At 44.9% G+C, this 13492-nt stretch overlaps 1 protein-coding gene across 2 annotated transcripts in view; it reads right to left on the reverse strand.

Moving 5' to 3' along the window:
* Window positions 1–469: 469 nt before the first annotated feature.
* Window positions 470–13492, reverse strand: part of LOC146176635 (uncharacterized) — a 30552-nt gene continuing 17529 nt past the window's right edge. Inside the window, exons 6-9 of one of the 2 annotated variants that reach the window (XM_084582899.1) lie at window positions 7658–7775; window positions 6915–7082; window positions 4548–4679; window positions 470–2195 (exon numbers count right to left, since the gene is read on the reverse strand). In XM_084582899.1, the coding sequence (XP_084439025.1) occupies window positions 2031–2195; window positions 4548–4679; window positions 6915–7082; window positions 7658–7775 (583 nt within the window). In that variant the 3' untranslated portion in view covers window positions 470–2030. The remainder of the gene's footprint in view (window positions 2196–4547; window positions 4680–6914; window positions 7083–7657; window positions 7776–13492) is intronic. The other variant, XM_084582898.1, reaches the window with a different exon arrangement.

Consider the following 13492-nt stretch of genomic DNA (forward strand, 5'->3'; position numbering starts at 1 on the left):
ACCTGCGTAGATCTCTAGATCATTTTCCTGCGTGCGTACGTGCGATGTACGCATTCAATTGTGTGCATGAGGCCAACGAGTACATCGCAAACATTCGTAGCCATATGCCACTATGTGGGTGTTCTGTAGACAGTTCGAACAGGACAGACCGTTTTTATATTATATTTTTGGTAATGTTGCTTAAGAGTTCCTCGAGCTTTTTGTTGATTTTCCCGTAGTATCTGAGCGTTTGGGCCTGCTTGCATGGAACGTTTCGTCAAGGGAATTTTGTATTGCGAAAAATGTTATTAAAGACTGGAAAATTGCATTCATTCCAACGTCATGTAAAGAAACACGCTATTTTTTTTAGAACCAATGCTATTTGAAGGAGCAGATTGGGCTCTACAGCATAGTGATTTAATTTGGGGAGATTTGAATAGAAAAACATTATATGGGCCACGTTAATTTGAACGAACTGCTAAAGTTCTAATCGAACCTTTTGATTTCGACTACATTATTAAGCGCCTATTTCCTATATTTGCAGTCATGCAACTACCAAACATGGACTGATTTTTAAAATGTATTTTATTTAAAATTTTCAGCGCATAAAGACGCCGACCGGACAACACTCGAAGAGGTGCGCGTCACATCAACTTCTCTGTCCTGCGCGCACCTCTGTTCGTCGGTTTCGTGAAGCACAGAAAAAAAAAAAAAAAAAAAAAAAAAACAATGTGAGGCGTGATTCAACGAGCGGGGACCTCTTGATTCCCTGCCGCCCCTATGTGCCCTGGCAGCCACATAAGTTTGTGTGTGGTGTTGTCGTTTTCTTCTGGATTTTTAACTTTGTCCGTCACTTCGAGGAGTATACCGAGCGCGTGACGACCTATCCTGCATTCAAGTAGTTTCGACAGGGTGTTTGAGAGTCCCTGCGTATTGTTAGCGAAGGACAATTATTTGCAGCCCCGTAGCTAAAAATAGGGAACAAGTATATCGAACATAGAGATACACTGATTGTAATAATGGAGTATTACTCAATGATGTCCACCCAATCGCTGTCAAATACAGCTACAAAGGAAAGCTTTTTGGAAAGGAAATATTTGTTACTTATTACTGGACGGTTTCTACAAATGGCATTGCATAATTATTTTTATTGTAATCGGCCACATATTTTTATTTGCAGAACATGTAGATAATACTATTTAAGCTTAATGACATTTCGTTGAGTCAGATCCCACTATGGATGGACAAATGAATGTATTAGGTTGCAAAAAACTGCAAAAAACTATATTAAAGTCGTGAAAGGTAGGCTTTCGTGTCCGGCAGTGCATCGGCCTTCACTGCATTTTCAGCCCTATTCACTAGTCATCGCCGAGCTTGCGGATCATCAGTGCACAATGGCCCACATTGCTCTGTAGAGAGGCTGGGTAACGATCTTTATAGCTAAATTAGTTACCTCTTGCACGGCAGCAAGCCGTAGCATTTTGAATATAGTAAATTCCTTGCCGTTCAAGAAAGAACCGAACTAGCCGTGCCCACCATTAGCGCTAGAAAAAATTTTCTGAAATGACGAGGAATGATGATTCCGGCAGGATACCTAGCGTCGTACAAACAGGTCCGGCACGTTACACTAAAGGGCCGCAGTTGCTTCTACCGTTTATCGCAATCGAGAAATAGCACAAAAATTAAAGCTGAGGTCGACCTCCAGGTATATAAAAATTACACAACCTGTGATTTCATTAGATACATGAATCTTAAAATATATGCGCAGAAGAATGCAAAGCTCAATTTTGAGAGCGACGTTTGTTTTGAAGAGTCTTCTATATGGGCAGCAGTACGTGCAAATTAACTGCGCTATCTCAGTAGCTTAAGCACACGATACTGGGTCAGCGCAATAATGGCGGTTACACAATCGCCCCAATGAATGACATGTGGCATGACGATTTTGTTTTTTTCTTTCATGCCTAAATAATCCTGAAACAGTCAGCTCGCAGGTTTAGTACTAGAGCCATATTAGAGATCTTAGCTTAGGTGCTCTAGACTGCCGGAGTGTGTTAATTCAGACGCATCCATTCCTCTTGGAAGAACTGTTTGAAGCCTTTGACTCGTTGAAAAGAACCCCCGGTAAGACAGCGCCCTGAGGTGTCCGTAAGGTGCACGTTGAAGAGGAACCACGTGAAGCCCGTCCGCATTTGTGGCTTCCCCATGACCATCCTTGCCTGCGGAGAGGAGCGACAAACATTGGCGATAGGTCTAGCTTTGTTCACGTAATGTTAGGCGCAAACATTAAGCCGAGGTTGAAAATGTGCGCGATCACGAGGTCATCGCTTCAATGCGGGGTGCGTGCATAAAGGGCATGAATGCAAAGCAGTGCGACAGAACAGTTCTCTAAAGAGATCTAATGATTCAGGACTCAAGCAGTTTTAGTTTGCCGCATAACACGATTTTACTCTTTTCGAGCGAATAACATATACAAATAGATTATTGTGCTAAACGATATATTAAGGCTAAGTCATTTTTAGGCTCATGGAAAAACATTCCGCGTGCGAGAGTTGTGCGCGAGATGTTCACGGGATCTGATGTGTCATTTGGAAATTATCCTGGTGACTTCATCAGGAAAATAAAATCCTGTTTCCACCAGGATTCGAACCTTCACCCTCGGATCCCAGTGGAGCTCTTTGACCAACTGTGCCATACTCTGGAATCTTGAAACGCTCATCATGATTCTTCTTGTCTAAGCCGTAAGGATGATAATAGCAATCACATGGATGCCGCTATTAGTAATAATGACAATTATGACATTAGCGATGATACGAACCTTGAATGTAGTTAAAAATGTTAATGATAGCAAATGAAATGCACTTTGTGCCGTGGCAACGCTCCGGCTTTCACATTTTTGCAGTGTAGATTCCAGACTGCTCTAGAAATTGTTTTTTATTACTCGACATCTGGTGCCCTGCCATTTTGCTAGCCGCTGTAGGTATACGCAATGGTCATTTGCCTCGTAAAATTTCGGCTTTAGCCTTGCTTTTGTGGGAGGTCATGTCTGCTTTAATGACGACCGTGGACAGATGGTAGTGCTTACCGTCTTTGGTTACATCAATAACGTGAACCGTGAACCGTAGAGGGTAGTTTGCGAGATATTTTTTTTATCTTTATTTATTTATTCAGATACAATAAAGGCCCGCTGGGGCATTAGGGGGAGGGGCAAATAAGCCAGTATACAATTCTTTGTTAAATAAACAATCAATCAAACAAACGAACAAAACAAAAAAGAACAAACAGAGCAATGGAGATGGTGAAGTAGCACTCATGAACAACACACCCAGAGATAACATAGCATGATATATTAGAAATTGAGTATAATGCAATCGCGGTGGCAATTTATGCAAAAAAAGAAAACAGCGGTAGGAAAAGAGACGGCATAGTGGTCCAATATATTTACCGAAAGTGTAATGATTCAAGGTAGGTTTTCAATGCTGACTGAAATAAAGATGATTCTGTTATCGTGGCGATTCTGGGTGGCAGTTCATTCCATTCTTTTATTGATAAGATTAATGGTGAATGTTTGTACTTTTCCGTCCAGGCGAAAACGGGGTTAACTTTATGGGCATGATCAACGCGATGTGACGTATGAGGGGGTGGAGAAATATGCAACCGTGCGAAGTGATATTATGATAAAGTGTATGAAAATACAATAAACGGGTGATTTTTCTGCGCACTGATAGGGATGGCCTGTTAAGTGTTTCCTTCAGAGATGAAACGCTTTGATATCGTGAATAGGATGACAAGATGAATCGAGGAGCTTTATTTTGGACGGATTAAACATTGTTGGTTAGGGTGATTTGATAAGGATGCCAAATTATTCATGCATATTCCAGAGAAGGACGTACAAGGAAATTATAAGCTTCAAGTCTAGTGTCCCTGTCGGCGAGATATAAGCGACGCTTCAGAAAACTTAGTTTCTTTTGGGCTTTAGACGTAATTTGCTCTATGTGGTCAGTTCATGTTAATGCAGAATTTAGGTATACGCCGAGGTATTTAATCGAGGGGACCATGTCTATTAAATCACTATTTATAGTGTAAATATTGGGAGAAGACTTCTAACCTTTGGAAAACTTTCTGCATTAATTTGCATCTGCCATTTGCAGCACCACGCCGTTAGCTTGTCTAGATCAGATTGCAAAGTAATTATGTGGCTGCTTATAATATCAAGCATGCAGATCAAGCAGATCAAGCGAAAGAGAACCGGGAGAGAGAATAAGGTGCTTGAGACGTACAAACAGAGCGCACAATTTGTACCAACAGCGATTAAAATTCGCCTGGTATTTTGTTAGCTCGATTATTCTCTCGTATCGCCATGTCAAACGTCTTGTGGCCAAAGAACATACCTCTTTTTAGCGGTTCACATTTTAGAAATTTATCGTCACAGCGTGTTGGCAGCGTTCAAAGAGGAATGTTAAAAAATAATGCCGGGCATAAATTCAGGTGATCAGGATGAGCGATAAGGATTACATTTCAACCGGACACGTGGAAAGTAGTTGCATGGTAAGAAGAAACAACCATATCACCTTATCCTTCATGAAATCCTCCGTGTCGTAGGTCGAAAAAATAGTTTTCCCAATCTTCCTGGCCGATTCTTCGTTGTTGAGGGAAATTGCAGTCCTCTCGCTGGTCAGATGGTCTTCGCTTCCTTCACATGCCTGAAAAAAAAAAAAAAAGCCCATAAGTCCATTATCAAAATGAGCCTTTTATGATGGACTGCTGCTTCCATTTAGGCGTATGGTAATTAGAAGCGCCACCAAGCTTCGAGAATTCCTTGTAGATAAGGATGGGTGAGAAGTAACACAATGTATGCCTTAAAATGGTGTAGAACATTTTGAAAATATTTACCTCGTTCGGTGAGGTAAAGTGAGCACGATTAGAGGAAAACTGCTTTGTTAACATTACCATGGTCTAAATGAATTCCCGCAGTGCAACGGCGTTTTGAAGCGAAAAGATAGTCAACTCCGAGTCTCGCGTGTGCTCCGTCGTTAGAAATACATATAATGCCCCGCTTTAACCAAGCCGTAAGAACGCGCCTTAGTGCCCTATAGGGGTAACGTGAATGCCAGGGTCCTGGCAGGCTGAGTCTGACATAATCGTCTCATGTGAAACGAGAGACCCAAGTTGGCAGCTCATGCCAGGGGCCATGGTCATAGACACGCACGCGGACACGGCACACATCAACGAGTGATTATTGCTTTTGCAATAAAAGCAACGGCTGCGCATGCGCAAACCACGTGACGTCCCAGGAAAGGCGCAGGTGGTCGGAGCCGCCGCTGCCGCCGCAACCGCCGGTTGACCTTTAGCCGGTGCCGCGTGCTTTCACCGGGCTATGTTTATGTTTATACAGAAGTGTAACGGTGATGATGATGTAGAATCAGAATAAAGTTTAATCTTATGTGATGTACGGCTGTAATCAACGTTTCACCGTGATGATAAGCCATGGAATATCTAGTGCAACTGTGAACAACAAAGTAAGCCACAACTACGCCAAGGAACCACAAGCTAAGTCATGGCATCACCGAAGCTTTTCGCTTCTGATATCCAGGCTTACCTATAAAGCTAAGCCAAAACCAAATTTTTTTTAAAACTTAAGTTCCACCCATAGGGCCACCAATGTATTTGGAGAGAGTAGATGTAAATCTTGCCTACTCAAATCTTTAAATCCCATACTTTCTCTCAGCGAAGACACTGCTCCACAAGCAGCTTTGCTCCCAATCCAGTGCTTAAATTATTGCGCCTGCCTCACTATAGCACACTTCTGACCGCATGGAGGGCACGGCCATGTACCTTGCTATAAGGATGACATTAGGTAGTGAAAGCTAGAGGATATATTCATCAATTGAAGCATACTATTTCTCTACGTCAAGAATATATTATGTGCTGCCATTTTATGACAAATTTGCTTTCGCAACCTTTGACTAGACCACCCCCGGTGGCTAAGTGTTTAGACACGTGACTTCTCAGTCTTCGGATGCGGGTTTCAATCCGCCAGTTTTGCTGTGTTACAGCGCGTGCAAAATATACGGTGACCATCTGCTGTGAAAAATGAGCCCGCGCTGAAGATCTCCAAGCGGTCTAAATCATTCAGGAGCTCTCCCCTCTAAGCATCCCCTTAGACTATGTCGTTCTGACTTACAATCCCATACGGTGACGGTGGCACTTGTGATCATGGTATATTTTATACTTTTTATATAAATTTTATAAGACCGCTCTGTTTGTGCAGTCCGTGCTTTAGCCTTCTGAGGTTACAAGTCCAAGCCTACTCAAAGATGCTATGCTCGGAGATTGTGGGAGCTCATTTTGTTTTCATGCTTGTCACCACGCGGCGAGTGGCACTGAAAACTAACCAATGATCCGAGGGGAAATGTCACCTGTCACAAAATATTATCGATCTTATAGTGCAGCAAAACCAGGTTGCGGTGGTATAGAGATCTTAAACCGACGTGGAAGGTTGGTTATGGGACTTTTTCGCAATGGTTTGCCACCTTAACAATGACTATAGCCGCATTTGGGACCTTAGTAGTTTTATAGGACTCGCTTGCAATAATGAGTCCATTTGCTTTCTTTACCAGTAATAACTATCGGGATAAAGCGCATGGAAAACGTAAAAAAACAATTTCTGTGCACACCCGAAGATTACAACATTAGCATCAATTTCTCAGAACAGCATCTTACAAAATCCATACTTAGCTCTAAACAAAAGTCCTGAACCAGATATCGCGACTGCATGGTCATTTGGTACCACAGTCTGGAGTCTTCGCAATTGGAAGAATTACACGGTTACAGGGGCTTCGCTGCTGTTGCCTTGCTTACATCGCCTAGCTGTTACATACCCTATATTTATTTTATATATGATACATTATATAACTTGAGGGAGACGTCACACTCGCCTGTGAGTAGTCTGAGAGCATCGTTGCGTCGCAGTCTCCGTACATGGCGCTGGATGCGGTCGCGTAATTCTTCTTCATCTTAAACATCAGCACTCCCATTTGGAACGAGAGCGCTACGGTCAGCCCATCGGCCCCGAAGTTTCGTTTGGTCATGGGCAGGGCCTTCTCCTGCAAATCGCCAATGACCCCACGAATTAATTGCATATACTACTTTGTGGTGCTTGTACAAACAATTATCACAAGTCTTGCGACCAGCCACATTTTCCTAGAAGGGCGGAGGCAATACAAGTGCATGCTGCGGCAGTATTAGAAGTTCCGAGACTTGTGACGGAACCACTGCTTATTGAAAGCATTAAATGTTGCATTTAATTGCATGTAATTTCCCGCTGATTTAACAAGCTAGCATTAGCTTTCTCAATAGAAAACAGCATCGTTTTTTCAATTTTAAGGCTTTGTATTATTTTTGCTGGTTTTATGTGTTACTCTATACGGATACAGGTTCTCTGCTATCCCTAATTATTTAATATAGTAATTAATAATTTCTTGTAAAGCCTATCTAGGAATTACGATATCCGGAATCGCTACCGCTACTGGCGTCAAAATACGTTGACGAATTTTCTTAGTTTTTCATTTACAATCAAGTCTTAATGTGTGCCTTAAAATACACATTTAAAGAAATAAATCCTAATATGTTCTGTTACATCGGCATTATGAATGTTTTATGAGTTACTCGTTAAGCTTACCATGGGAAGAAGATATTTGCTTTTGGTCCTCCACGCGGTCGGCGGCATGCTGATGCACGACTGGTGTGGTGGCAGCAATAAAAAACTCGTGATAACTACCACGATATCCACGTCGGTCCTGCGCAAAGGTGAACGGAAATACAAAGCTGAAGCCGCTCCTTCAAGGGCTTTATGGAAAGAGCAATATCGCACTGAGGACACCAAAATAATTCTCAATTTACGTAAACTTTTGTATAAGAATCAAGAAGCGCTCACAATCTTCTCAGCCGTCTGTTGTGATTAAATATTACCTCGTTTAAATAGAAAATCTACTATATATCTAGAGCTGATTTATCCCCTTGTGTCGTGAGCGTTCTGAAAAATATTCGTAATTCCGGTAGCTCCTCCTTGCACGAAGGGATTTGTACGTGATTCTAATGCATTGTTGACAAACCTCGGGGTCTTGAGATAACGTGAACGGTTTCAGCAGAGAGAATGCGGCGGCTGGAAGCGCCTCTACCGATGGTAATGATTTTGCAACTGGCTTGAGTCAGGAACTAAAACAAAAGTGAAAAATACTAGCCTGACAATCCCAAACGCACATTGCGCCATGTCGCTTTTGTACCAATATCTATCTACATATTGTTTCGTGTAGCAAGCGAACGGAGAAAATGACACGTTGGCTGAATATCTCCGCCCCGCGACACTGCCAGTTGCCTCGTCGTCTGCTTCGTAGGATATATGTAACGGCGTGTCCGTGGGTAATCGTTTATGATCAATGGCTTGAATAATTCTGATTGCGTAACGCTGAACATGGTAATAAAACTGATGGAATGTTTTTAATGGCGTGAAGACGAGATTAATAAGGTCCATCGGTCGTCAAGATCTAAGGGCAAGACCCATGGATATGACAGCCTGTGCGGGGGTGAGATCTTGGAGCTTATCTTTGAGAGGGTAGTTCGCTATCAGAAGGAGCGGTTTATGGCAGGGCTTAATCCAGGACTGTCGGGTCTCTAGAGGACCCTACCGGTTTGGCATATCTGATGTGCCAGTCCATACTGATGTCCGTACAAATGTCAGTGGCCATGGTATTAGCCAATCTGGAACGATCATCATCGTCATCGCCGCTCCGGCTCATCATTTGCTGATAGCTGCTTATCATAAGTGATTGAATCAGCAACAATTGGCGTTGTCTGTATGTTATATTTTATTCACTACGAAACTCTTTCACTGGCAGCACCTCTTAGTGCAAAATGACCAATTCCTGATTAGAATACTTTGATTATAATTAGATTTAGCACATGTTGCTTCAGGACACGCCAATAACTAGAAGAAAGCAACTCTTTCATTAGGGGTTCTTCTCAATTACTTTAATAGACGAGACTTCGTGGCCAATGTGTAGTTTGTTCGTCTCACAACTAAAGTATCCTGGTTCAACCCCTTATACCTACACTGAACAACCGTTTTAAAAAGATTTCGAATATTCTACTTTATCTATTTTACAGGAACTGCCTCAATAATGTTTGTGCACATTAAAGCCTTCACAGAACTGTTTTGTCTGTATTAATATTCTATCCACTATTCGGCCATGAACGACACAAAGACTGGATAATATGATGATGCGTTGTTTTCAGCGAGACGAGGCTCTTTCGCTGTAGCATATAAAACTAATATTGTAAGGTAACACTTGCACGAACGTCTGTTTTTTTTTTCAGAACCAGCTGGCACACAGCGCGAGACGATCCGAGCAACAGACAGCGATAATGATGATGATGGATCTATACAGATGAAAGAGGCGAAAGCTCGCGCACTGCGCTCACACAAATACCTCCGGCAAGAGAGCGGCCACCCTGGTCGCTGATTACAGGGATGAGGGACGACGGTCATAAGGCTTCATGTGCCAGACGTGGATGATCTCTTCGGAGCGACGACGTCGATCTGCGACGGTGTGCGAGGGAATAACGCGATAGTTCACCGGGAACGTTTGTTGGAGTACTGTATAAGGGCCAATGTAACAATGAAGGAACTTCTCACATAGGCCAGGAATGCGAACTGGTGTCCACAGGAGAACTTCATTATCGGCGTAAACGGAGGGAGTTTGATGGCGTTGATCATACAGGCCTTTGCGTTCTTGTCGGGCGCCTTCAGTGTTCAAACCGGCAAGTTTGCGACACTGGGCCACATGAGTGGCAAACTATTCGCCCAGAGATTCAGACGTAGAGGAGGTTGCAGAGAAGAAAGTAGCGTCGAATACTGTCGAGGGTTGACGGCCATAAACTAAAAAGAAAGGGCTATAACCAGTAGTGCGCTGAACAGCACAATTGTAGGCGTAGTTGACGAAAGATAAAACGTTTTCCCAGTTCCGGTGATCAGGAGCGATATAGGCGGATATCATGTCGGACAAAGTGCGGCGAAACCGCTCGATGAGTCCATTGGTCTGAGGGCGGTAGCTAGAAGAAGTCTTATGGACGCTGTTGGCTGCGCGCAGTACTTCCTTAAGGACTTGAGAAAGAAATCTCTTTCCACGGTCACTAATGAGAATACGGGGAGCTCCATGACACAAAACTATTGCACACAGGAAAAAAGAACGGCGACTTCAGAAGCGGCACCGGAGCGAAGAGGGGCGGTTTCAGCATACCGCGTTATATGGTCGATGGCAGTGACACCTCAACGGTTGCCGTCTGACTTCAAAGGAAGAGGACCAAACAAGTCAATGGCGACCGCGGCAAAATTCACAGATGGGCAAGGTAGAGGTTGCAGTAGGCCAGCAGGAAGGGATGTTGAACGCTTGCGATGCTGACAAGACGGACATGATGAAATGTATTTGGCGACGCTGGCAGAAAGCCCAGGCCAGAAGTAGCGGCTCTTTATACGGTCGTAAGTTTTAAAGTGGCCTAAATGTCCAGCAGTGGGGTCGTCGTGCTAAGCCTACATAATTTTAAAACGAAGGAAGCGAGGTACAACGGGTACCCAGCAGGGTGATAAACGTCGCGGTAAAGTGTTCCATGGTGAAATCGGAACCGACGAAGCTGACTGCGCAAGCGACTGTTTGGGACAACTGATTCTCCACGGAGGCGAGCGATGATTGTGCGGCAGTAAGGGTCAGTCAGCTGCAGAGACGAGAAATCAGCGTTGATCTCGAGAGGAGCTATAGCGATGGGTGCAACATCAGGTGGCCAGCAGAAGGCTGACTCGGATGGCAGGAGGGAGAGCAGGCTGTAGGTTGAGCCGCGTCGATAGGAAGCAATGGGCGGCGAAAGTGGGCGTCAGCGTCGAGGTGTTTTCGCCCAGATTTATAGGTGATGGTGAAAGTATACTATTGAAGACGTAGTACCCAGCGACCCAGTCGACCCGACAAGTTCTTCAGCGATGACAGCCAACTGAGTGCGGGATGGTCTGTTACAATGGTGAAGTGGCGGCGATACAAATAAGGTCGCAATTTTCGAATCGACCAAACAACGGCGAGGCACTCTTGCTCGGTAATAGTATAGTTACGCTCAGCTGCACTAAGCGTACGACTGGCGTATGCGACGACTTGATCTTCAGACACAGCTTTGCGTTGCAAGGGAACAGCGCCAATACCGTGGGCACTGGCGTCTGTGTGAAGTATGGTAGGCGCGTCCATGTCAAAATGGCGAAGCACAGGAGTGGAAGTGAGTGCCTGCTTGAGAGCATTGAAGGCGTCTTCACATTCAGTGGACCAGGTGTAAAGCACTTGGGAAGACACGAGCTTGTGTAACGGAGCCTCAATGGTGGCAAAGTTCCGAATAAAACGGCTGAAGTAGGAGGCTAAGCCAAAGAAGCTGCGAAGATCTTTCTGACGTTGGGGCCGAGGAAAATTAACGACAGCCGCAATTTTTTCGGGATCAATCAGAATTCCTGCCTTACTGACAACATGGTCGAGTACTTTGATGGTCTTACTGGTAAAGTGACATTTCTTGGTATCCAGCTGAAGCCCCGCCTGGGCAAGGGACGTGAGGACTTCTGTGAGACGCTGTAAGTGCTGAGCGAAGTTCGACGAGAAGATAATGACGTCGTCGAGATAACATAGGCATGTTTTACATTTCATGCTGCGAAGCACGGTATCAGTCATGCACTGAAAGGTGGCCGGCGCATTTCTGAGTCAGAAAGGCATCACGTTAAATTCGCAGAGACCGTCGGAGTTAGAAAAGGCAATGTTGCCCTTGTCTGCATCGTGCATAGCAATTTGCCAGTATCCCGAGCGAAGGTCGAGACTGGAGAAATACTCAGCTTCTTGGAGAGAGTCTAATGCGTCATCAATGCGAGGCAAAGTATAAGCATTCTTGTGCGCGATCTTGTTAAGTGCCCGGTAGCACGCAGTAGCGGACTGAGCCATCTTTTTTTCGAACGAGAACCGCAGGTGAGGACAAAGAGCTCGTGGATGGCCGGATGACATTTCGAGCAAGCATGTCAGCAACTTGCTCCTCAATGACTTTGCGTTCTGCTGCCGAAACGCGATACGGCCGTCCTCGAACAATAACAAAGCCGTCCGTCTGTATGCGATGAGAGGTGATGGAGGTCTGCCCTAACGCTGAGGCGCACACATCAAAAGATTCTCGGTGCCGCAAGAGGACGCCTAGCAGAGCTGCGGACTGCTCGGATGAGAGGTCAGGGCTGATGGCGGCTGTGAGCGCAGAGGATGCCGGGAATGGAGGCTTGGCAGCAGGCGGTCTTGCACAGGAACGTGTGTTGAGGGAAACAGAATCACCGTCAAAAATAAACCCAACAGTGGCGCCTCTGGGCAGTAATAATGGTTGGAAAGTTGTATTCAGGGCCGCAACCACCGCGGAACCACGGCTGAAGGCACGAGGCAAGAGCTAGGCCATCGGAGGTCCACCGAGGAGCAGGCATAACGAAGGCCTCGCCATTGAGAGGGTAGTCTAATGCCACGATGATCAGCTGCTCGCGTCCTGGGGCAAAACGAAATCAACTGCTGCGAACACGTGTGTTGGTGAACAATTAGAAGTCTGTAATATATCGGGGTCCGCAAGATGAATAAGGCGCTCACGGCAAGAGATGAGGGCGGACGCCGGCGATAAAAAACCCCACCCGAGGATCATGAGATGAACGCACCTACGTGGGGAGCACAATAAATTCGATATGATGCCGCTGGTTATCGATGAGGACACATGCTGTGCATTGACCCGTGGGCTTGATAAGAGTGCCATTAGCTCCACGAAGTGGCGGACCGATGTATGGCGTTAGAACTTTGCGCAGGTGAGAACAGAGAGAGAAATGCATGACAGAATAAGGGACGCCGGTTCCGATGAAGGCCTCAACGTACAATCCTTCAACAATCACTACTAACATATTCGACGGTCGCCCAGGAGGAATTGCAGATTTCGAACTCGAAGCAGCTTTCTCTCCAAAATCTGCTTCGGTTAGTTTTCCGCTCTAGGTTGGAAGAATTGCGAGGCAGGACGAAGCGGTGACGTTCGGCGAAAAGGCGAAGGGGATCGGCGTCAGGAAGGACGCGAGGGCCGGGAAACATCGGTGGAATCCCGAGGAGAGAAAGAACGCCGGCAAAAGTTTGAGTAGGGCAGAGTAGAATTATTTGCACCAATAAAAGTGTGATTCAAAATTGATAAATGAAATGGACACTCAGTATTGCAATATATTTCTACCTTTTGAAGACTCAGCGTGTTTGCATTGCCTCGATCTAGAAAAATATATTATAGGCCGTCTAAAATGATGTTTTCCAGAGCAAGCAAAATTCATATATAGTGATGATGCACGCAGAGCAAGACCAGATGCTATTAAAAAAATTTGAAAGACCACGAACAAAGGAAAACGCAGGTTCCCCTGCATTCTGATGCAGATCTCTCGGGAGCAAGT

This window comes from Amblyomma maculatum, chromosome 10 (genome assembly GCF_055883805.1).
Source record: "Amblyomma maculatum isolate TAMU_Amacu chromosome 10, ASM5588380v1, whole genome shotgun sequence".
Taxonomy (NCBI): domain Eukaryota; kingdom Metazoa; phylum Arthropoda; class Arachnida; order Ixodida; family Ixodidae; genus Amblyomma; species Amblyomma maculatum.